At 40.5% G+C, this 24052-nt stretch overlaps 1 protein-coding gene across 3 annotated transcripts in view; it reads left to right on the top strand.

The window, feature by feature from the left end:
* Positions 1 to 24052, top strand: part of LOC115210337 (protein argonaute-2-like) — a 91877-nt gene that overhangs the window by 40765 nt on the left and 27060 nt on the right. For all 3 annotated transcript variants that reach the window (XR_004998843.1, XR_004998842.1, XM_029778871.2), the window contains 13 exons: positions 1647 to 1767; positions 2949 to 3130; positions 3720 to 3856; positions 4949 to 5083; positions 5630 to 5717; positions 7461 to 7544; positions 9796 to 9859; positions 13045 to 13116; positions 15111 to 15158; positions 18059 to 18181; positions 19497 to 19630; positions 21214 to 21398; positions 21665 to 21824. Coding sequence is in view for 1 of the 3 variants with exons in the window: in XM_029778871.2 (XP_029634731.1) it covers positions 1647 to 1767; positions 2949 to 3130; positions 3720 to 3856; positions 4949 to 5083; positions 5630 to 5717; positions 7461 to 7544; positions 9796 to 9859; positions 13045 to 13116; positions 15111 to 15158; positions 18059 to 18181; positions 19497 to 19630; positions 21214 to 21398; positions 21665 to 21824 (1533 nt within the window). In the remaining 2 variants the exon portion in view is untranslated. The remainder of the gene's footprint in view (positions 1 to 1646; positions 1768 to 2948; positions 3131 to 3719; positions 3857 to 4948; positions 5084 to 5629; positions 5718 to 7460; positions 7545 to 9795; positions 9860 to 13044; positions 13117 to 15110; positions 15159 to 18058; positions 18182 to 19496; positions 19631 to 21213; positions 21399 to 21664; positions 21825 to 24052) is intronic.

The raw sequence follows: 24052 nt of genomic DNA, 5'->3' as shown, positions 1-24052 counted from the left end.
GTAAAATAACTTGGTTATCATTCAGCTAGTGTTAGGAACACAAATTGTGACTGGTTGGTAACGAAAGGGTTAATGTCCATCTTCCATGCATGCAAGAGTAGAAAAATTACCTTAGGTTACTGTGTCTGTTTTGGCAGGGTTTTCACAGCTGGATGCCCTTCCTAATACCCAACCACTCTGCAGAGTTGATAAATAATCTTAAATTAGACTGGATGCTGGTTTTAGGAAATTTTGCCGTAGGAAAATTCACCATAAGAAATTTCATTTTAAATGATTTCATCATGATTTTTTTAATGTTTGATGTTGAATAAAGACTTAGCTATTTAATGCTTTTATAAATTCTTTTATCATTCATTTTTTTTATTATTTATTTTTTAAAATGCTTGGCCACTATACTCTTGGAGTGGTTGGCGTTAGAAAGGGCATCCAGCTGTAGAAACTCTGCTAGATCAAGATTGGAGCCTGGTGCAGCCATCTGGTTTGCCAGCCCTCAGTCAAAATCGTCCAACCTATGCTAGCATGGAAAGCGGACGTTAAACGATGATTATGATGATTTTTTTAAAATGCCGATGTATTATGCTTTATATTGTCCATCTGGCAAATTTTCTGGACATGCTGGATGTCTTATTGGCTACATAAGTTGAAACACCAAGTCTGTAGAGACTTTATTATTAGATTCATGTAGCTTTGTTTATCACTGATTCATTTGTCACTGATCTGAGATAACATGGTGCACTCAATTGTGAACTATGTTACACCTATCACAAATACATTTGTGATAACACAGACCAGTGGTCAGTTGGAGATTATGCTGATCCAATCCATGCCAGCTTGGAACATGCTGTTAAATTGATGATAGGTATTGCAAGTGAGAGGTGTAAGTCTTTGACCAACTACAATCTCTAAAAATAGCAGGTCAGGTGCTTGGGCAGTGAGGTTTTTAGTATGACCTTTTTCTTGGTCAAGCAGAGCCTGCACCTCGTACTGCTATTCAAATAAGGTTTACACTTTTTCAGTAGCCTCTCCTGATGTAATGCATAGAGTTTGCCAATGTTCATATATATATATATATATAATAATAATAATTTGAGGGAATATTATTCCTAACTTACAGGGAAAAATTCAATTTAGAAATACTAAATCAAATTTCACACAATATAATATATATATATAAATTAGAAAAAAACCACCATTTATCAATTCAAAATGAACAATTAAATTACATCATCTAGACACGTGTCGTTATTCTACCAAATATATACGTTTTATTTATTATTTTGCACATTACTTAATCATCTGTATATTATTTTTATCTTATATTTAATATTTCTATTATATGTAATTTTCTAGATGCTGTAATTTAATTTTTCATTTTGAATTGATAAAAGGTGGGTTTTTTTCTAACTTAAATATATATAATTAGTTATAAAGTTTCACCTCTCTTTGATATTTAACAAAGAATTGAAGTTGTTGAATCTGGTCCTGAAAGAAGTTTCTCTTTCTCCCACATATTTTTACATGTCTGTTCCTCTTTAAGGATCCTTTGACATCGCCTCTATTTCATGAGACTAATAGTAAGTTAGCCATCTCCATATGATTGATCGTAGTAAACTTAACATTTTTCTCCTTTTGTTTTTGTGTTTTAGAGAGATTGTAGAAACCATGGTACAGGCTTACAGTGCTAAGATATTCCATGGAGAAAAACCAGTTTTTGATGGTAGAAAAAATTTATACAGTCGAATGCTTCTTCCTTTTGATAGAGAACGGGTAAGTCCTGCAACAGACATAGTTTTCTTACTAATATCATCATCTTCCTTTAACGCCTGTTTTCCAAGCTGGTATGGGTTGGATGGTAAGCCAGAGCTGGAAATTGTACCAAGCTCTAGTGTGATTTGACTTGGTTTTTATGGCTGAATGCCCTCCCAAATGCCAGCTACTTTCGAAGTGACACCACACGAGTGCTTTTATGTGGCAGTGGCACACGACTCTTGTCGGTCAATCCTCTTCAGCAGATGGAGTGGCCTTAACATTTGTGAAGCACGGGTCTCCTTGAGTACAGTAAAGCATCAGATATCTCGGTCCTTTGTCATCTCACCTGAAAGGTTCGGCATCCTGTGGTTGTCCTTTAGCACATTGTCCCATGTTTTTTTGGGTATCCATCTTCTATGTGTTCATCCACTTTGAGAGATTGGCACTTCTTTATGGAGCTGTTGGCCTCCATCTGCATCTCATGACCAAAACCAATGCAGTCTTCTCTCTTGCACACTGTGTCTAATTCCTTTTATGCCTAACTTCTCTCTCAGTGCACTAACACTCTATTAAACATGTACACTTTCATTACACATCATGTTTATAATTATACCATATATAACGTATATATTATACCATACCTTGATATTGTGTGGACTAAGATCCCTGTTGATAGGCCACTGGTATTTATAGTGTGTTAAACACTTTCAGTATGTAAATTAGGAACTCCTTCATAGAGTAACTGCTGCATATGTTGAGTATATAAACAGAATGATGTGAATGCCTCTAGTATGTATGGGTATTAAACCAGTCAGTTTTATTAATAGTTCTTTATCTTAATTCCACAGCAATGACTTCTTGTTTGTTTGTCAATTTTTTTTTTTTTCCAAATTTAAAATCTCTGAAATGTAATCATTAAAAGACATTGCCCACAGGCATATGGCATAGTGGTTAAGAGCGCGGGCTGCTAACCCCAAAATTCCGAGTTCAATTCCAGGCAGTGACCTGAATAATAATATTAAAAAATACCTTAGGAATGAGAACTCAGGTTTGAAATTTTCCAGGACACCTGATGAAGGTTGGAGGGTATATCAGCCGAAACTTTGTGTTAACAACAAACAAGATAAGGACAAATATCTGTCAAATGTAAATAATGATTTCTTTTTTGATTTAACTTTTTCTTTGTTTTCTTGAATTAGGTTGAGCTTGAGGTGACTTTGCCAGGAGAAGGAAAGGATCGGATATTTAAAGTAGGGATTAAATGGGTAGCGCAAGTTAACCTATTTGCACTTGAAGAAGCCCTCTCAGGACGAACCCAGAAAATTCCATATGATGCTACGCAAGCTTTGGATGTAGTGATGCGACACCAACCAAGTATGATGTGAGTGGAACTTATTTGATGTGAATTTCATTGAGGCTTTAAATCAGTTCTTGACTGCGGTCCATGTGACCCTTCTGGGTCCATATAAGATTTTGTTGTTAAAGTTTGTGCAATAAATTGGTTATAATTCTGTAATGCTCAAAATATTTTAACGATATTGTTATACAATTCCTTGTAATATTTGATTATAAAAATTTAATAGGATTTTTAAAACATTGAATGGCTATGAGGGTCCACCTGAGTAAAAGGGGAATCAGAGGGGTCCATAGGCAAAAATTGATTGAAAATCACTGCTTTAACCCTTTTGATACCAACCTGACCGAAACCGCCTCTGGCTCTGTAGTACAAATGTCTTATTTTGCTTAACTCAAGATACAATAATCTCCATCCTTGTTGCAACCATTAATGAATTGTTTGCTCTATTGCTTGTTGTTAACTGATGCATCTCATGAATCATTGAACTGAATAATTAGACCCAATAAATCAGCTCTATTGATTGTCTCCTTGCTGCACTCGTTTGACCTCACTTGGGAAAAACATGAAGATAATGATGAGTTTGTTGCATTTTTTCTTCTTTTTTCTTTTCCAGATATACTCCGGTGGGTCGTTCTTTTTTCAACCAACCCAGAACGAAGCACTATCCGCTTGGTGGTGGCAGAGAGGTTTGGTTTGGCTTTCATCAAAGTGTTCGCCCATCCAATTGGAAGATGATGCTGAATATAGATGGTACTTGCGTATTTATATATTTTGTCGTCATTGCTTTCTTTGTTTTTATTATGCTAGTGCAGGTGTCGCTGCATGGTTAAGAAGGTTGTTTTCCAACCACATGGTTTCGGGTTCAGTCCTGCTGCATGGCACCTAGGGCAAGTAGCTTCTATTATAGTCCTGAATCAAGCAATGCCTTGAGAGTGGATTTGGTCGGCAGAAACTGAAAATGCCCATTGGGTATATATGCGTGTATCTATCTTTTTATAGATGAAATTCATTGTCTGTTTCTACAGCTCGATGCTCATCCTGTCACCAACCCACAATCATTTCAAAGCAAGATAATATTTTTCTTATTCCTTCAAACATGGACAGCACAATGAGGCATGTTTACAGGAAAAGTTGCCTACAAATGACACTGTATTACTGTGAATATCAAGACAAAGACAGTAACACCTATTTCTTTACTACCCACAAGGGGCTAAACATAGAGGGGGCAAACAAGGACAGACAAATGGATTAAGTTGATTACATCGACCCCAGTGCGTAACTGGTACTTAATTTATCGACCCTGAAAGGATGAAAGGCAAAGTTGACTTTGGCGGAATTTGAACTCAGAACGAAGCGGCGGACGAAATACTGCAAAGCATTTTGCCTGGCATGCTAACGTTTCTGCCAGCTCACCGCCTTTAAAGACAATAACACCTGCTCACACCATGCAGATACAAACACACTCACACACACACACTTACACGTGTGTATAACTGTGAGTGTGTGAATGTTGGTGTCTCCTTGTCTTCACATCATGTGACCACTGTAAAATGATTACCATGGTCAGCCAAGCAGTGTTATTTTTTTCCCAATATTCTGACTAAACATGTGTGGAGGGCAATATTCCCTTGCTTGGAAAGAATTGAGGATTGATGACTGGAAGGACATCTAGCCATAGAAAAAATCTGCTTCAATAAAACTCTGTTCAACTGATGCAAGCTTGAAAAAGTGGATGTTAAAGTGTTGATGATAATGATTAAATTCCTGCTTCAATTCCATTGAGAAATTACAAAATTAAATTTCAAGATTATGTTGTTGATTACTATTTAACTCTGTTTTCAGTGTCAGCTACAGCCTTTTACAAGGCTCAACCAGTTACCAGCTTCCTGTGTGATGTGCTGGAACTACGAAACTTATCAGAACAGAAACGACCCCTCATAGATGCTCAACGGGTCAAATTTACTAAAGAAATAAAAGGTTTGTTCTTTTTCTTTTTTTCGCTTAGAATTTTTGCTTTAAAGAATTTTAATAGATTTTGGTGCAGGTGTAGCTGTGTAGCTAGTAACTTTGTGTCCCAATCACATGGTTTCAGTCCTGGAACCATGTGGTTGGGAAGCAGATTTCTTACCACACAGTCATGCCTGTGTTAATATTGCAGACAAATATTTAGTAATTTTATGAAGCTGTTATTTCATAGTATTTGTCCTTTGTTATGTAGAAAAGACAAAAAGAAAAGAAAAACACTTCATGAATGTCTTCCAGAGTGTAGTTATTTTCAAAGTATAAGAAATGTCTTGCTTTGTAAAATGTTTCATTTAGTTTATCTGATGCCATGCTGACAATTTCTAAAAAGAATGAAATGACTCTATATATGCCAAGTTTTAAGATCTTTGTAATGTATAAGCAAAAATAGAGGAAATAAATATGTATATTCTATACATCGTCTTTGTTCCTTGATTTGAAATTCAAACTGTGAAATCCACCCATTATTTTTTCGTTTTTTTGCCTTTTTTAATGATTCAGGTTTAAAAGTTGAAATCACTCACTGCGGGCAAATGAGACGAAAGTACAGGGTTTGCAATGTGACCAGGCGACCTGCTCAAACACAGTCGTATGTTGTTTTTACACATTTATTTCTGACTTGTTCTTGCTTTTTCTTCTCTCACATTCGCTGTTTTTGTATGTTTATACTTCAGTGTGTATGCAGCATTGTTAGATGCTTGAGGGGACGTCTTTACCCATCTCTCATCATCCATACACATCACTTGTCCCTACCAGCACAGTCATTTGGTTGTGGCCATGTTGGAGCACTGCCTTTTTAGTCGAGCAAATCGACCCCAGGACTTATTATTTGTAAGCCTAGTACTTATTCTATTGGTCTCTTTTGCCAAACCGCTAAGTTACAGAGACGTAAACACACCATCATCGGTTGTCAAGCGATGTTGGGGGGGACAAACACAGACACACAAACACACACACACGCACGCACACACACACACATATACATATACATATATACGACGAGCTTCTTTCAGTTTCCGTCTACCAAATCCACTCACAAGGCTTTGGTTGGCCCAAAGCTGTAGTAGAAGACACTTGACCAAGGTGCCACGCAGTGGGACTGAACCCGGAACCATGTCGTTCGTAAGGAAGCTACATACCACACAGCCACTCCTATGCCTACCTAGTTTTTCTATCAGTTCATCCATTTGTACACACTGACATTACACACCTAACAAATTGCGCTTGTGTCATTCTTTCCAATCTTCCACATATCTGTATTCACTGTCCACATTTTGTCTACTTCTTGGACAATTCTGCCAAATCATTCATTCATGGTGGCATAATGGCTGATGTGTTGGAAGTGAAAGGAGATTTTATTTGGTGATGAACTGGAAGTGAGGGAAGAAATTATGTTAGGTGATGAAGCAGATGATTTCAGTGGCCTTTTCTTTGGTCAGGCAATGTCCAAGAACACACATGTACAATTATGGGGGTCCTTAGTCATTCTGTCTTGTGGACAGTGGGTAATGCAGAGAGTGCCTCGGGGTTGCAAAAGTTCCATCAGCTGTTGTGTTCCTTGTCAGAGTTATTTGCCAACTCAGGGACCTTTTCTGTCTTTTACACTTGCATCCGTGCTAGCAAGGTGCAAAGAGCACCATACGAGTGTGATCGTTGGCAGAGCGGCTAACTTCCGTGTGATCGTTACTAGCGTCACCTTACTGGCACTTGTGCCTGTGCTATAGGGTGCCGAGAGCACCGTCCGAGTGTGATTGTTGCCAGAGCAGCCAACTGGCTTTCGTGCCGGTGGCATGTAAAAGGCACCATTCGAGCGTGATCATTACCAACGTCGCCTTACTGGCACCTGTGCTGGTGGCATGTGTAAAAGGATTCGAGCGAGGTTGTTGCCAGTACCGCCTAACTGGCCCCCGTGCTGGTGGCACGTAAAAAGCACCCACTACACTCTCGGAGTGGTTGGCATTAGGAAGGGCATCCAGCTGTAGAAACTCTGCCAGATCAAGATTGGGGCCTGGTACAGCCATCTGGTTCGCCAGGCCTCAGTCAAAATCGTCCAACCCATGCTAGCATGGAAAGCGGATGTTAAACGATGATGAACGATGAACACTTCAAGATATTTTGTTGCCCTTTTTTTTTTTTAGTGTGTTTCACCATGACAACAAAAAGAGGAGGGTCAAATTGCTCACTTTATCACCTGATGACTCTTTCTCCCTTACTTCCAGTGCATCATCTACAATGCTAAGTTCACCTTAATGTAAAAATAACAAAATTTATTGTTGTTTAAAGGAGTAATTCATGACACCATAACTTAAGCTGCTTATATTTTCTCTTGCAGATTCCCCTTACAGTTGGAAAACGGTCAAACAGTAGAATGTACAGTTGCTAAATATTTTTATGAAAAATACCAAATGAAGTTATTGTAAGTATTAAAAGCACAAAACGTTTTTATGTCATAGATAGTGGTGGTGGTGTTGGAACACGTTTCTATGTTTTATGAAATGGCACTTTGTTGGTTACAACAACGAGAGTTCCAGTTGATCCGATTGATGGAACAGCTTGCTTCTGAGATTAGTGTGCAAGTGGCTGAGCACTCCACAGACACGTGTACCCTTCACGTAGTTCTCAGGGAGATTCAGTGTGACAAGGCTGGCCTCTTTGAAATTACAGGTACTACCCATGCGGCGAGCTGGCAGAAACGTTAGCTTAGCGGTATTTCGTCTGCCACTATGTTCTGAGTTCAAATTCCGCCGAGGTCGACTTTGCCTTTCATCCTTTCGGGGTTGATTAAATAACTACCAGTTAAGCACTGGGGTCGATATAATCGACTTAATCCGTATGTCTTTCCTTGTTTGTCCTCTCTGTGTTTGGCCCCTTGTGAGTAGTAAAGAAATAGGTATTTCGTCTGCCTTTACGTTCTGAGTTCAAATTCCGCCGAGGTCGACTTTGCCTTTCATCCTTTTGGAGTTGATTAAATAAGTACCAGTTACGAACTGGGGGTCGATATAATTGACTTAATCCGTTTGTCTGTCCTTGTTTGTCCTCTCTGTGTGTAGCGCCTTGTGGGTAGTAAAGAAATAAGCTACTACTAATTTTTGCCAGTTGAGTGGACTGGAGTAACATGAAATAAAGTGTCTTGCTCAAGGACACAATGCGTTGCCGGAAATTGAACTCATGACCTTACGATCATGTGCCGAATATCCCAACCATTAAACCGTGCGCCTTCATGTTTTATGAAATACTTGGGAGAGGGAAGGATTGAATTTGGGTGTGGTAGTGAAAGTGTGAAATTAGTGTGGATGTGTGTGGAGCTTGATCTTAAGATACAAGTAGTAAAAAGTAAACCTGGAAAATTAAGAAAACTTCTCAGTTTTAATTACTTTGATTTAGTATATAAAGATCACTGTAACAATATCAGTGTCATATATTATTATTTAGTACCTGATATCATCATCTTCATTTAATGTTCGTGTCAGTGGCATGTAAAAAGCACCAACTGATTGTGGCTGTTGCCAGCCTCCTCTGGCCCCTGTGCCGGTGGCACAAAATGCACCCACTACATTCACGGAGTGGTTGGCGTTAGGAAGGGCATCCAGCTGTAGAAACACTGCCAGATCAGACTGGAGCCTGGTGCAGCCTCCTGGCTTCCCAGACCCCGGTTGAACTGTCCAACCCAAGCTAGCATGGAAAACGGACATTAAACGATGATGATTCCATACTGTGTGCCAAGTTCCGATGTCAGCTTTGGCATGGGTTCTATGGTTGGATGTCCTTTCTAATCTCAACCACTTTACAGAGTATACTGTTCACTTTTTCATGTCACTGGTATTCGTGGGGTCACTAAATAGCCCACAAGACAAGGCCCCTTAATTGAAGGTGTTGGGTAGTGTTGAGGATGGTGGTTTTTATACCAGGTGTTGAATGATCTTTTCCTGTCGTTCTTCTGGGGTCAGTGTAGTAGAATATCAGACTGTTTTCTTTTCCTAAAATTGAGCTGTATTAAATATCCTTATAATTATGATAATCTTTATAAATTAACCCCTGAAAGCCATGTGACATCGTGGCTGATGCTGGTGTCACGTAACTGGCACCTGTGCCAGTGCCATGTAAAAAGCTCATTTTGAACATTGGGCCTTATGGAAGCAAGATAGATGATGCTGGTGGCACATGAAAAGCACCTTTTGAGTGTTGGGCCTCACGGAGAAATGACTAATAAGCGAGACCTTTGGCATTATGCTGTGTTTGAGAAAACCCATCAAGCTAAGTAAAATCGCTGTCGTGGTAGATACAGGTGTCATGCAAATGGCACTCGTGCTGGTGGCACATAAAAGCTCAAATCTTTTACACATGCCACCAGCACAGGTGCCAGTAAGGTGATGCTGGTAACGATCACGCTCAAATGGTGTCTTTTACGTGCCACCGGTACGGGGGTCAGATAGCTGTTCTGCCAACGATCACACTCGGATGGTGCTCTTAACACCCTACTAGCATGGGGCTTGAGTGCCAGTAAGGTGATGCTGGTAACGATCACGCTCAAATGGTGCCTGTTTTTTTTTTTTGTGTGTGCATGTGTTTAATCATGAAAGTCTGTATCTCTCTGATTATCACAAGTCTGTCTTGAAAATTACTTGCTTTCTTTCTTCTTCACCTTTCTTTCCCGTATCTCATTCCAGATATCCGCATTTACCTTGTCTGCAAGTCGGTCAGGAACAGAAACATACTTACCTGCCTTTAGAAGTAAGCCTTTTCCTTGTTTACTTCCTCTTTTGCATATTTAAAAATTTTTTTCTTTATTTTTTTTCCTTTTAATTTTTTGTCTCTTCATACTTTTTTTGGTTTTTTGCCTTGGCAAAATGTTTTGTGATATTTGTTTTGGTTTTGCACATTCTGAGTTCAAATTCTGCTGAGGTTAACTTTGCCTTCCAACCTTTTAAGGTTGATAAAATCAATATGAGTCAAATATTGGGTGGGTGGGGATAGTGGGGGGTGGGGTTGTCAATGTAATCAGCCCTTCCCCAAAATTTCTAACCATTGTTATTTTCTAAGGCAGCAAGGTAGCAGAATTGTTAATTATTTTCTAAGGCAGTGAGCTGGCAGTAACGTTAGCACATGGGGTGAAATGCTTAGCAGTATTTTATCTGCCGCTACGTTCTGAGTTCAAATTCCGCCGAGGTCGACTTTGCCTTTCATCCTTTTGGGGTCGATTAAATAAGTACCAGTTATGCACTGAGGTCGACTTAATCCTGTTGTCTGTCCTTGTTTGTCACCTCTATGTTTAGCCCCCTGTGAGCAATATAGAAATTTGAATTGTTAGCATGTAGGGCAAAATGTTCAGCAGCATTTTCTCTACTTTTACATTCCACTGAGGTCAACTTTGTCTTTCATCCTATCAGGGTTGATAAAAGACAGACAGATGCACATACGCATACTTCAAACTTCTTTCAGTTTCTGTCTACCAAATTCACTCAAGGCTTTGGTTGGCTTGAGGCTATAGTAGGCAACACTTGCCTATGGTGCCATGCAGTGGGACTGAACCCAGAACTATGTGGTTGGTAAGCAAGCTTCTTGCCACACCTGCGCCAAATTCATTTGTGTTTACTATTATTGAGATTGTTTTTTACCTTTTGATTATTTATATAAAAATATATAGAATCATCATCATCATCGTTTAACGTTCGTTTTCCATGCTAGCATGGGTTGGACGGTTCGACCGGGGTCTGGGAAGCCAAGAGGCTGAACTAAGCTCCAGTCTGATCTGGCAGTGTTTCTACAGCTGGATGCCCTTCCTAACACCAACCACTCCATGAGTGTAGTGGGTGCTTTTTACGTGCCACTGGCACAGGTGCCAGGGGAGGCTGACAGCAGCCACGATTGGTTGGTGCTTTCTATGTTCCACCAATCTTTATAATCATCGTTTTAATATCCACTTTTCCATAATTGCTTGGGTTGGACAGAATTTGTTGAGGTGGATTTTTCGGTGGAAGACTGAAAATAGACAGTATTGATTTCAAATTTTGGCACAAGGCCAGCAATTTCGGGGTAAGGGGTAAGTCGATTACATCGATCTCAGTACTGGTATTTATTTTATTGACCCTGAAAGGATGAAAGGCAAAGTTGACCCTCGGGGGTGAAATAGACAATATTACTTGTATGATGATAATGCTCATTTACAACCGCTATATGATGTCTAGATGAAGGTGTGCACATGCACACACGTGCGCGACAAGCTCCTTTTAGGTTTCTGCCTGTCAAGTTCACTCATTAGGCTTTTGGTCAACCCAAGGCTGTAGTAGAAGATATTTCTCTAAGGTGCCTCACAGTGGTACTGAACCTAAGAGCACATGGTTGAGAAGCAGGCTTCTTAACCACACAGCCATGCCTATGACCACACGCAGACAGAGACACAGACAGACAGACAGAGACACGGACAGACAGACAGAGACACGGACAGACAGACAGAGACACGGACAGACAGACAGAGACACGGACAGACAGACAGAGACACGGACAGACAGACAGAGACACGGACAGACAGGCAGAGACACGGACAGACAGACAGAAACACGGACAGACAGACAGAAACACGGACAGACAGACAGAAACACGGACAGACAGACAGAAACACGGACAGACAGACAGAAACACGGACAGACAGACAGACAGAAACACGGACAGACAGACAGACAGACACACGGACAGACAGACAGACAGAAACACGGACAGACAGACAGACAGAGACACGGACAGACAGACAGACAGAGACACGGACAGACAGACAGACAGACACGGACAGACAGACAGACAGAGACACGGACAGACAGACAGACAGAGACACGGACAGACAGACAGACAGAGACACGGACAGACAGACAGACAGAGACACGAACAGACAGACAGACAGAGACACGGACAGACAGACAGACAGAGACACGGACAGACAGACAGACAGAGACACGGACAGACAGACAGACAGAGACACGGACAGACAACAGACAGACAGAGACACGGACAGACAGACAGACAGAGACACGGACAGACAGACAGACAGAGACACGGACAGACAGACAGACAGAGACACGGACAGACAGACAGACAGAGACACGGACAGACAGACAGACAGAGACACGGACAGACAGACAGACAGAGACACGGACAGACAGACAGACAGAGACACGGACAGACAGACAGACAGAAACACGGACAGACAGACAGACAGAAACACGGACAGACAGACAGACAGAAACACAGACAGACAGACAGACAGAAACACGGACAGACAGACAGACAGAAACACGGACAGACAGACAGACAGAAACACGGACAGACAGACAGACAGAAACACGGACAGACAGACAGACAGAGACACGGACAGACAGACAGACAGAGACACGGACAGACAGACAGACAGAGACACGGACAGACAGACAGACAGAGACACGGACAGACAGACAGACAGACAGAACACGGACAGACAGACACAGACAGAGACACGGACAGACAGACAGACAGACAGACAAAACACGGACAGACAGACAGACAGACAGAGACACGGACAGACAGACAGAGACACGGACAGACAGACAGAGACACGGACAGACAGACAGACAGAGACACGGACAGACAGACAGACACAGACAGACAGACACGGACAGGCAGACACGGACAGGCAGACACGGACAGACAGAGACACTGGCAGACAGGCAGACAGGCAGACAGAGACACTGGCAGACAGAGACATTGGCAGACAGGCAGACAGACAGACAGAGACACTGCCAGACAGACAGACAGACAGAATTTTTCCATTTCTTACGCTATTTTAGTGGTACTTTCCCTTGTTACATTAAATTTAAACTTTTGTAAATTGTTTTTTTTTTTAATCGAAGCATTTTAACTTCAAATTATTTTTTTTATTTCCATGGCAGGTTTGCAACATTGTTGGAGGCCAACGTTGCATAAAAAAATTAACTGAAATGCAAACATCCACCATGATCAAAGTAAGTATTTGTCTGTGGAGACATGTTTATTTTACGTGTGTGACTATGTCCTTGCTACTCTCTTTTTCACTCATAGAGCATGTATAGACATCAAGAAAAACTTACCTTTTATTTGTTTCAATTATAGGGCTGTGGTCATCCTGGAGCACTACTTTGAAGGGTTTTAGTTAAACAAATCAACCCAGTACTTATTTTTTTATAAATGAGGTGCTTTTTTTTCTAAAGGTCTGTTTTGCCGAACAACTATGGTACGAGGGATGTAAACAGACCAACACAGGTTGTGATGTAATGGTAGCTGTCCAACAACTCCATCAATATAGCCAGCTGTAGTCAACAGTAGTCCACTCTGCTGGGCAGTTGGTGTTGGGAAGGGCATCCAGTTGTAAAAATCCTGCAAGGAGTGGTGCAGGAGTGGCTGTGTGGTAAGAAGATTGCTTCCCAACCACATGGTTCCGGGTTCAGTCCCACTGTGTGGCACCTTGGGCAAGTGTCTTCTACTCTAGCCAACCAAAGCCTTGTGATTGGATTTGGTAGATGGAAACTGAAAGAAACCCATTGCACACACACACCCACACACATATATATATATGTATATACATACACACACACAAACATGGATGTATATGTTTGTGTGTCTGTGTTTGGCCCCTTACCATCGCTTGACAACCGATGTTGGTGTGTTTACGTTCCTGTAACTTGGCAGTTCAGCAAAAGACTACTAGAATAAGTACTAGGCTTACAAAGAATAAGTCCCGGGATCGATTTGTTCGACTAAAGGTGGTGCTCCAGTATGGCTGCAGTCAAATGACTGAAACAAATGAAAGAATAAAAGAATTATAACAGTCACAGAAGTCTGGTGCAGGCTTCTGTCTGACTGGCTTCTCTCAAACCGTTCCACCCATGCCAGCATGGAAGGCAGACATTAAATGGTGGTGATTTAGCCATCAACAGTTCACAAACCTTATCATCATTGTTTAATGTCCATTTTCTATCCAGGCATGGGTTGAACAGTTTAACAGGAGTTAGCAAGGCAGAGGACTGCACCATGTTCCAGTGTCTGTTTTGGCATGATTTCTATATCTGGCTACCTTTCTTAATGTCAACCACTTTGTAAAGTATACTGGGTGCTTTTTACTTGGCACTGGCCCCAGTGATGTCACCAATTAACTCATGAAACAAAACCCCTCAGTTGAGTTAGGTGGGGGGAATAAGCATTGAGGGAGATGACTTTACGTCAGGTAATGAAAGGCTAAAGTATGATAGAGATACAGGGACAGGTGTGTTGCTGTAAGGGAGATTACATGGTTATTCCAGTTGGAAAGGGGCAAAGATGGTAATAAAGACATTGCAGGGCATACCCTCATCTCTCTATATATATAAACGGCAAAATGTCTGTCTGTGTGTGTGTCCTTTATACAAATCCACAATTTTTAAGTTAGAGGGTTCGCACTTTCTATGGTCATTCAAAACCGTCCAAGGGTGGTTGTGCATATCTTTACATTTCCCCGGTCACCCTACAAAGCCATTAAAAAATCAATACAAGTGACGTTTTTTGTGAATTTTCTATTCAAAACCCAATCAAAATGCCCGAAACCTGATACTCCAATTGAATGCCAGCTAGCTGTATGTGATTGGTCGGTGATTTGGACAGTACTTGAGTGTATGTGCGCACGCACATATGCAGCTGTATATGCATGCACTAGCACTATGACCCGGCAACGCCGGGTCATAGTGCTATGAAGTGCTGTGCTGTGGGACTGAACCCAGAACAATATGGTTTGGAAGCAAGCTTCATACTACCCTACCACACACACATGCATTGATTCTACATCTGTTAAACATAGTGCTAGTATTACATGAAGAAGAATATAAGAGGATTGATACAGAGGTGAATGGACTGGGTGAATGGGTAGCAATTTCTAGACAATTATCTAAGAGGGACACCCTTTCCAGTTTTGCTTGTCAGTTGACTGATTTTCTCTTATTAATTTCAGGAAACCGCTCGGTCAGCACCAAACCGAGAACGGGACATCAACAGTTTGGTATGTAATTATTTTTCTTTTCTCTTTTCCTTTTCTGTTATTTGTTTGTTTCAGTCGTGGAGTTGTGGCTATGCTGGAATCTCACTTGATGGGTTTAGACAATCAAGTTGATTTTGGTACTTTTTGTAAGTCTGGTACTTTTGTACCAGACAATGGGACCACAAATACATACACATTGAGGCACACATGCATATATAGGCAGGCACACATGCATATATAAAGCAGGCACACATACATATGTATACACACACACACACCCATCACCATCACCATCTTCTTCTTCATCATTTTCTTCATCATCTTCTTCCATCTTCTTCTTTTTCATCATCTTCTTCTCCTTCATCTTCTTCTTGATGTCCACTTTTCCATGCTAGCATGGATTAGACAATTTGTTGAGGCAGATTTTCTACGTCTGGATGCTCTTCCTGTTCACAACCCTCACCTGTTTCCAATGAACGTAATATTTCCCCATGGCCAGACATGTTTTCACAGAATACAATACTGAAAATGAGTGACACTCATTTACAAGAACCACACAATGGGAAGACAAACAGACCCCCCCCCCACCTCCCCCACATATGATGGTCTTCTTTCAGTTTCCATTTTCAAAATACACTTAGATGACTTTGGTTGGCCTGGTGCTATGAAGTGCTGTGCTGTGGGACTGAACCCAGAACAATATGGTTTGGAAGCAAGCTTCATACTACCCTACCACACACACATGCATTGATTCTACATCTGTTAAACATGGTCTAATGGTAAAACATCAGTCATGTTTACAGAAATTATGGGTTCAAGTCCCATGAGCAGCCTTTGACTTTTCCATCTGAGGGATTTTTCAACCTGATATTTACATGTATTTATTTATAGCTTTATGTGCTTCGAACTCCACTATTAAAAGATGATTTATTTCATCTCTTAAAATTTCAGGAGGCGCAATGGCCCAGTGGTTAGGGCAGCAGACTCGCGGTCGGAGGGTCACGGTTTCGATTTCCAGACTGGGTGTTGTGTGTATTTATTGAGCGAAAACACCTAAAGCTCCATGAGGCTCCAGCAGGGTGTGGTGGCGACCCCTGTTGTACTCTTTTGCCCCAACTTTCTCTCACTCTTTCTTCCTATTTCTTGAGTAACGCTGCAATGGACTGGCATCCCATCCAGCTGGGGGGGGGGAACACATACGGCATAGAAACCAGGAAACCGGGCCCATGAGCCTGGCTAGGCTTGAAAAGGGTGCATAAATAATAATATGACATAAACAGCATACAATTCTCATGAATAAGAATAAAAACTCCTAAAATGGATAGAGACATTTGAAGGATTGTTTTGGTCCAGTGGTAGAAAGTCTGTGATGTTTACAGATGTTGGTAATCTTTGATATTTTCCATCTAAGGAGTTTTTAACCTGATATTAAGGTAAAGACCCCCTTCAGTCTGGGCATGGTTGTTTTTAAAAGACCAGCAGTTGCCCATGTAACGCCACCAATGTTGTCCAAGGGCAAGGCAAAGACCAATATAGCTTAGCACCAGTAACACTGCGACTCACTTCTACGGCTGAGTAAACTGGAACAATGTGGAATAAAGTGTCTTGCTCAAGAGCACAACACACAGCCAGGTCCAGGAATTGAACTTACTACCTCATGATTCTGAGCCCGATGTTCTAACCACTGAGCCGTGCACCTTCAATAACGCAATATTAATATGCTAATATTTATAGCTTTATCTACTTTGATTTCCACCACTTGAAATGGTTAATAATAATAATAATTTTGTATTGAAATTGGTTCTTAAACTCTATACTCTTTTACTTGTTTCAGTCATTTGACTGTAGCCATGCTGGAGCACTGCCTTTTTAATCAAGCAAATTGATCCCAGTACTTATTCTATCGGACTCTTTACCAGACTGCTAAGTTACGGGGACGTAAACACACCAGCATCGGTTGTCAAGTGATGTTGGGGGGAAAAAACAGACACACAAACATATATATATATATATATATATATATATATATATATATATATATATATATATAAAAATAAATATAAGAGAATGGTCACTATGTGGCTCATTCTAGCAATTTTCTAGTGCTAGAATGAGCCACATAGTGACCATTCTCTTATATTTATTTTTGTATAAAATATTATAATATATAATAAAATATTATAATAATCCAGGTTTCTCGAAGCACTGGGCCACTTGGTGTTGAATAGATATAGTATCTAATTCTCTCACCCTTATTAATTATTATATATATATATATATATATATATATATATTATATATATATATATATTTTAACCAAAATATACACATTGCTAAATGGCAAAAGAAAGTATTCACATGTCACTTAGTAACAACAAGAGAATAGTTGGAACCCAAGGCCCGCCATGCTAGATCGTCAGCCACTACACACATTCTCTCCTTGTTTTTTCTGTGTCCCTTTCTGTAGAAGAGCGTAGGCTCGAAACGTAAAAGACTTTTTCTATTCCTGAGCATTATACTAATACATCTGTTTGTTTTGTACACCACCTGTCTTTGTCTTTTGTTTTTTTTCGTAAACTTTCCCTATATATATATACGACAGGCTTCTTTCAGTTTCCATCTACCAAATCCACTCACAAGGCTTTGGTCGGCCCGAGACGAGTAGAAGACACTTGCCCAAGGTGCCACGCAGTGAGACTGAACCCGGAACCATGTAGTTCATAAGCAAGCTACTTACCACACAGCCACTCACGGTCCCACTAGAAACCTTTGACCTTTTTATCCCAAAGGGTTTTTCAACTTCACATTTACATGCTGTTATTTGCAACTTTACATGTACTTCCAGAACCAATTCCATGTTCTCTCAAAAGTTTATAAATTCCTGACATCAGTAATAAAATGTTCTTCTTTCCTTACTCTAGGTGTCTAAAGCAAACTTCAGTGAAGATCCCTATTTGCAGCAATTTGGTGTTCAGGTCAATCCAAAGATGGTAGAAGTTGAAGGGCGTGTTATAGATGCACCCAAAATCCAATATGGTGGACGGGTAAGTTGCAGCTCATTATTATTATTATTATTATTGAGTGAGAGAGCAGTGCCTGCCATCAAAGTGACACTGGGGTAAAATATACGAAGCCCAGTATACCCATCATGACTACCTGTCTGATAAGGGTACACCAGGCACATGCATCACAACCATATGTGCATGACCTTGCAGGTGGGGCCCAGTTAGAATTTTCATCAAGTCGAATAGCCCATCCCACTCAAAGGTCCCTGAATAAGGGTTGTTTCAGGATGTTGAATGAAACACCCATTTTTCCAGAAGTGAATTATTCAAACCCCAAAGAATCCCTCTCGACACATGGCTATGATGCTCTCCCATTACTTCTGCTCGTGATCAGAGATGCACATATCGTCAGCCACCAAGGGACATGCTCAACTGGTTATGGTCAAACAACTGACAAGCAAATCTGTGGTATTGAGCAGAATATTTGCTGTAGCCCATCTTTTATATCAAGACAAAACAATGTACATGATAACACTTCCAATCAGTTGAGGTGAGAAGCCATGAGATCCACTGCCTGGTGGGCATTATTATTATTATTCTTATTCTTACTGCATCTATCAACTGAGAAAGTGAACATATTATACTCTTTCCCCATTACTGATTTTTACCTATATTTATTCTTCCAATTTGTTAAATTAAAGAAGTAATAAAAATAAAAAAGATTTTTTTTTCATTATGACTCCTATGGCTCACAAGTCTGGTGCTTATTTTGGGTACCTGTAGCATTTAAACAGATGAGACCAATCTCCACTTGGATAATGCACCAGTCCATTTTGGGTGACTTATCCACCTGCAGGTGGAATTGAACACAGCTCTGCTAGCTGATGAAACACTCCTCAGTTTTATGGTACTCCTGCTGCTTGTAGTTGTGAATTATAGTTCACTATTGTGTCCATTTGCAATTTGTGTATTTCTGATCTTGGAAGATAAATGCCTTATTCATAGATACAATGCTGTGCTAACGGCTGGATATGTTTGGTACAATATTGAATGATTGGTACTGTATTGACTGGTTGAAATTCCTTATTTCCAAGCAATTCTTGATGGAAATTTTGGGAACCAGTTCCTGTTTTGACAAACAGTACTATATACCTCTTACATGTTTGAGGGCAGGATGAAAAACATTGACTGTAGAAGTATTTGAACTTGTAACCTTATATATTTGATTCCATCATCTCACCTGCACAGCCACTGTACCATTCCTGACTTCATATTCATAATTTATTAATTTTTTTTTTTGTAGTCGTTTTAAAAAAATATTTATTTCACCTATTTTGCTATAACCTGGTTTCAGACGAAAGCATTAGCAGTTCCAAACCAAGGTGTGTGGGATATGCGTGCCAAACAGTTTTACAATGGGATAGAGATCAGAGTGTGGGCTATTGCTTGTTTTGCTGCCCAAAAAAACGTCAAAGAAGAAGCCCTCAGGTAATTCTCTTTGTTTGTTGTTGAGGTTGCTGTTTGGGGCCTTAATAGTGATTTATTTATTTATTTTATTTTAATGAGATAAAGAAAACTAAGTTTCCATGTCCTATCACTCTCCACAAGTGTGATGGTATCATATCTGAATTAACTTCTATGCTGGTTGCTCACATCTATTTCCACAATTATAAATAGCAGACTTCGGTCTGGTTGTCTTTTAATTCTTCAGCATTCAGGTTATTCTGCCAAATGTAATGCCTATTTATTCATATTGCTTTGAATTATGCATTATCTCGTAGCTTTGAGATTTTGAAGATATGATTGTATATATTTAAACTGAAAAGGCGGTGAGCTGGCAGAAACGTTAGCATGCCGGGCGAAATGCGTAGCCGTATTTCGTCTGCTGTTACGTTCTGAGTTCAAATTCCGCTGAGGTCGACTTTGCCTTTCATCCTTTCGGGGGTCAATAAATTAAGTACCAGTTATGCACTGGGGTCGATGTAATTGACTTAATCCCTTTGTTTGTCCTTGTTTGTCCCCTCTGTGTTTAGCCCCTTGTGGGTAGTAAAGAAATAGGTATTTCGTCTGCCGCTATGTTCTGAGTTCAAATTCCGCCGAGGTCGACTTTGCCTGTCATCCTTTCGGGGTTGATTAAATAAGTACCAGTTATGCACTGGGGTCGATATAATCGACTTAATCTGTTTGTCCTGTCTATGTTTAGCCCCTTGTGGGTAGTAAAGAAATAGGTATTTCATCTATCTTTGTTGTGAGTTCAAATTCCGCCGAGGTCGATTTTGCTTTTCATCCTTTTGGGGTTAGTAAATTAAGTACCAGTTGCATACTGGGGTTGATCTAATTGACTGGCGCCCCTTCCCCCAAAATTTCAGGCCTTGTGCCTAGAGTAGAAAAGAATAATTTTAAAGGCAGCGATTTGGCAGAAACATTCGCACGCTGGGCGAAATGCATAGCAGTATCTCATCTCTTTACATTGTGAATTCAAATTCCGCCGAAGTTGACTTTGCTTTTCGTCCTTTCAGGGTCGATAGATTATATACTAGTTGCATACTGGGGTTGATCTAATTGACTGGCCCCTTACCCCAAAATTTCAGGTCTTGTGCCCAGAGAAGAAAAGAATATTATTATTAAGGTGACAAATTGGCAGAATTATTACTGCACCAGGCAAAATGCTTAGCAATGTTGCATTTGGTTCTTTAGATTCTGAGTTCTAATGTTGCCAAAGATGACTTTGCCATTCATCTTTTTGGGGTTGATAAAATAAGTACCTGTTGAACTCTGGAGGGGGTAGTATAATCTTCCCTCAAAATTATTGACCTTGTGCCAAAATTAGAAAGTGTAATTAATAATATTAACGTATTGTGTGTGCGTGTCAGCAAATGCATGTCTTTTTGGGTTTATTTTAGCCATCATAAACTAAGGCCATGCTGGAGCACAGCTTTCATTGTGTGACGTCCATTATGAACTTTTGCATTTAAAAGAATTGTGGGTAGTGGAATGGGAGAGCGGAGATCAAAACAAAATTCTGTATAAATTTTTCATTGTTAAAAGTGAACTAAATTTGATTTTCACAGGAGTTTTACACAACAACTACAGCGTATTTCAAACGATGCTGGCATGCCAATCAGTGGCCAGCCCTGCTTCTGTAAATATGCCAGCATTCCTGAGCATGTGGACCCAATGTTTACATATTTGAAGAATAAGTTCCAAGGACTACAACTGATAGTTGTCATACTGCCAGGAAAAACACCAGTTTATGGTAGGTTGATAGCATTTCTTCTTTTCGTTGATTTGTGTTAGATGACTGTCGTAGTGATTTTCAGGGATGTGTGTTGTTTGTAAGAAGGGTGAAGTACTTGATAACTTCTTTGATTTATTTGGTGATTGTGTCTCTATACTGTTAAAAGAGAAACCACGTTGCTATGTCCTCATAAAAGAAAAGTATGAGAGAAAGTTACCATTGAAGAAGACTGCATTGAAAATGACAAAAGCTTATCAGTTTACACAAATTGTTTTTGATTTCAGCTGAAGTGAAGCGTGTTGGTGATATCACATTTGGTCTTGCTACTCAATGTGTCCAGGCCAGGAATGTTACGCGTACATCTCCACAAACTCTCTCCAATTTATGTCTGAAGATAAATGTCAAACTAGGTGGCATCAACAGCATCTTACTTCCAAGTATTCGGTAAGTTCCATTTGTTACATTGCAGTGAATCTGTTTAGAGCGGGATCTCTTGTAAGCCGCTAAGCTCTCAACCAGTGGTGGCTGTCTTTATGTAATGATCTTAATGAGGGATAAACTTTGGTTCACCAGTCATCACATCATCGTCATCGTTTAACGTCCGCTTTCCATGCTAGCATGGGTTGGACAGTTTGACTGAGGGCTGGCGAACCATATGGCTGCACCAGGCTCCAGTCTTGATCTGGAAGAGTTTCTACAGCTGGATGCCCTTCCTAACGCCAACCACTCCAAGAGTGAAGTGGGTGTGTTTACATGCCACCGGCACGGGGGCCAGTCAGGCGGTACTGGCAATGACCTCGCTTGAATCTTTTTACACACGCCACCGGTACAGGTGCCAGAAAGGCGATGTTGGTAACGATCACACTCAAATGGTGCCTTTTACATGTCACCGGCATGGAAGCCGGTTAGCCGCTCTGTCAACAATCACGCTTGTATGGTGCTCTTTGCACCCCTCTAGCATGGGTGCCCGTCATCAAATTTCACATGTATCCTAATCATAATTTGGGTTTCAATATTAGCCTGGTTGACCGTGAGGATTAGGGTACTCTGGCTTGAATCTTGGAGCAACTTTCCACTGCTTTTTCATAAGCACCAACATTTAACATTTTCCCCCACGCTGGCATGCATTGGATGATGTAACAGGAACTGGTGAACGAGGGGAGTGCATCAAGCTTCAGTGTTTGCTTTGGCAGGGTTCCTGTGGTTGGATATCCTTCCTAGCATCAACAACTTTACAGCGTGTGCAGGGTACTTTTTACATGACACCAGCCCCAGTGAGGTCTCTAATTGTCAAGGCAATTCTCCTCTACTGAGGTGAGATGTAGTGTTGAGTAAGGTGGCTTTATACTGGGTGATGAAATATTATGCCTTACTTCCCTGGGCATGGATACATTGAAATTCCGATGTCTGGCAGCTGACTTGGCAGACACCCATAAAATTATTAACCATCTTACAAACGATAACTCTGAGCACCTTTTCAAACTCCACCCGTCTAACACCTGTGGACATGTTTACAAAGTCAGAAAACAGCACAGCTCCCGTGTCTTTTGGAAACATTTTTTCACGCTAAGAGTTGCTGAAGTATGGAACAAACTGCCAGCATCAGTTGTTAGTTGTCGGAGCACTGCATCATTCAAAACTTCCATGCTTCCTGAGATTCGCCAACACTACACCTGATTCTCTTCCCTCCATACACATGCAAGCATGTATCTGACTCATACACTATTCACTTTCCAGACATTTGTACATTACTGCATATGCTTTATACGCACTTTTGACAAGTTGTGGTGCACCTGAGCACTGTATACAATAATTTCATTATTATTATTATTATTATTATTAAAATATCACATGGGGGACAAAAACAAGTGTCTTGATGTAGGGAAGATTCCTGGTTACCCCCAGATGGGAAAGAGAGAAGACACAATCTAATACCTTGAAACAGGGTCCAGTGTTTGGAGACATACTAATGTGTAGGGAAATGGTGCAATTAGAACATCTGAAGGACCATAGAAATTACGATTTGAGCTTAATTACTGCCAGCTAATTGGTCACAAGTTAGTTATGTTTTTGTAGTGATCTTCACTCATGGTACCTATTTACTGTTGATTAAACAGAGCCAGTAGAGTTTCGATGCTTTGACCATGGATAATTCTCAGCATGTGATAGAAACTGTTGGCAGTGAGCTGGCATAAATGTTAGCACGCTGGGCGAAATGCGTAGCCATATTTCGTCTGCTGTTACGTTCTGAGTTCAAATTCCGCCGAGGTCAACTTTGCCTTTCATCCTTTCGGGGTTGATAAATTAAGTACCAGTTACGCACTGGGGTTGATGTAATCGACTTAACCCCTTTGCTTTTCCTTGTTTGTCCCTTCTATGTTTAGCCTCTTGTGGGCAATAAAGAAATAAGAAACTGTTGGCCCTTTGGCCAGATTGTGATCCTTTATGCTTGACCAGCTATGATTATGCACAAGAGAGGGTGGTTAATTCCCTAAATTCTTTTGGGTTGTTTTGTCACAAGCCTTTGCTTTATGTAAGATTCATAGCAGAAATACATTGAAGTGTGTTCCCATCACCTCTAGATCGCAGAACCTTTTTTTTTTTAATCATATGGAAGGCAGTACTTCTGACCGTTTTACAATATGAGTAGAAGTGAAGTAGGAGTATGATGT

Source organism: Octopus sinensis, linkage group LG4, assembly GCF_006345805.1.
Source record: "Octopus sinensis linkage group LG4, ASM634580v1, whole genome shotgun sequence".
Classification (NCBI taxonomy): domain Eukaryota; kingdom Metazoa; phylum Mollusca; class Cephalopoda; order Octopoda; family Octopodidae; genus Octopus; species Octopus sinensis.
Note: the sequence above shows the minus strand (reverse complement) of the source record. Positions and strands in the feature narration are given on the sequence as shown.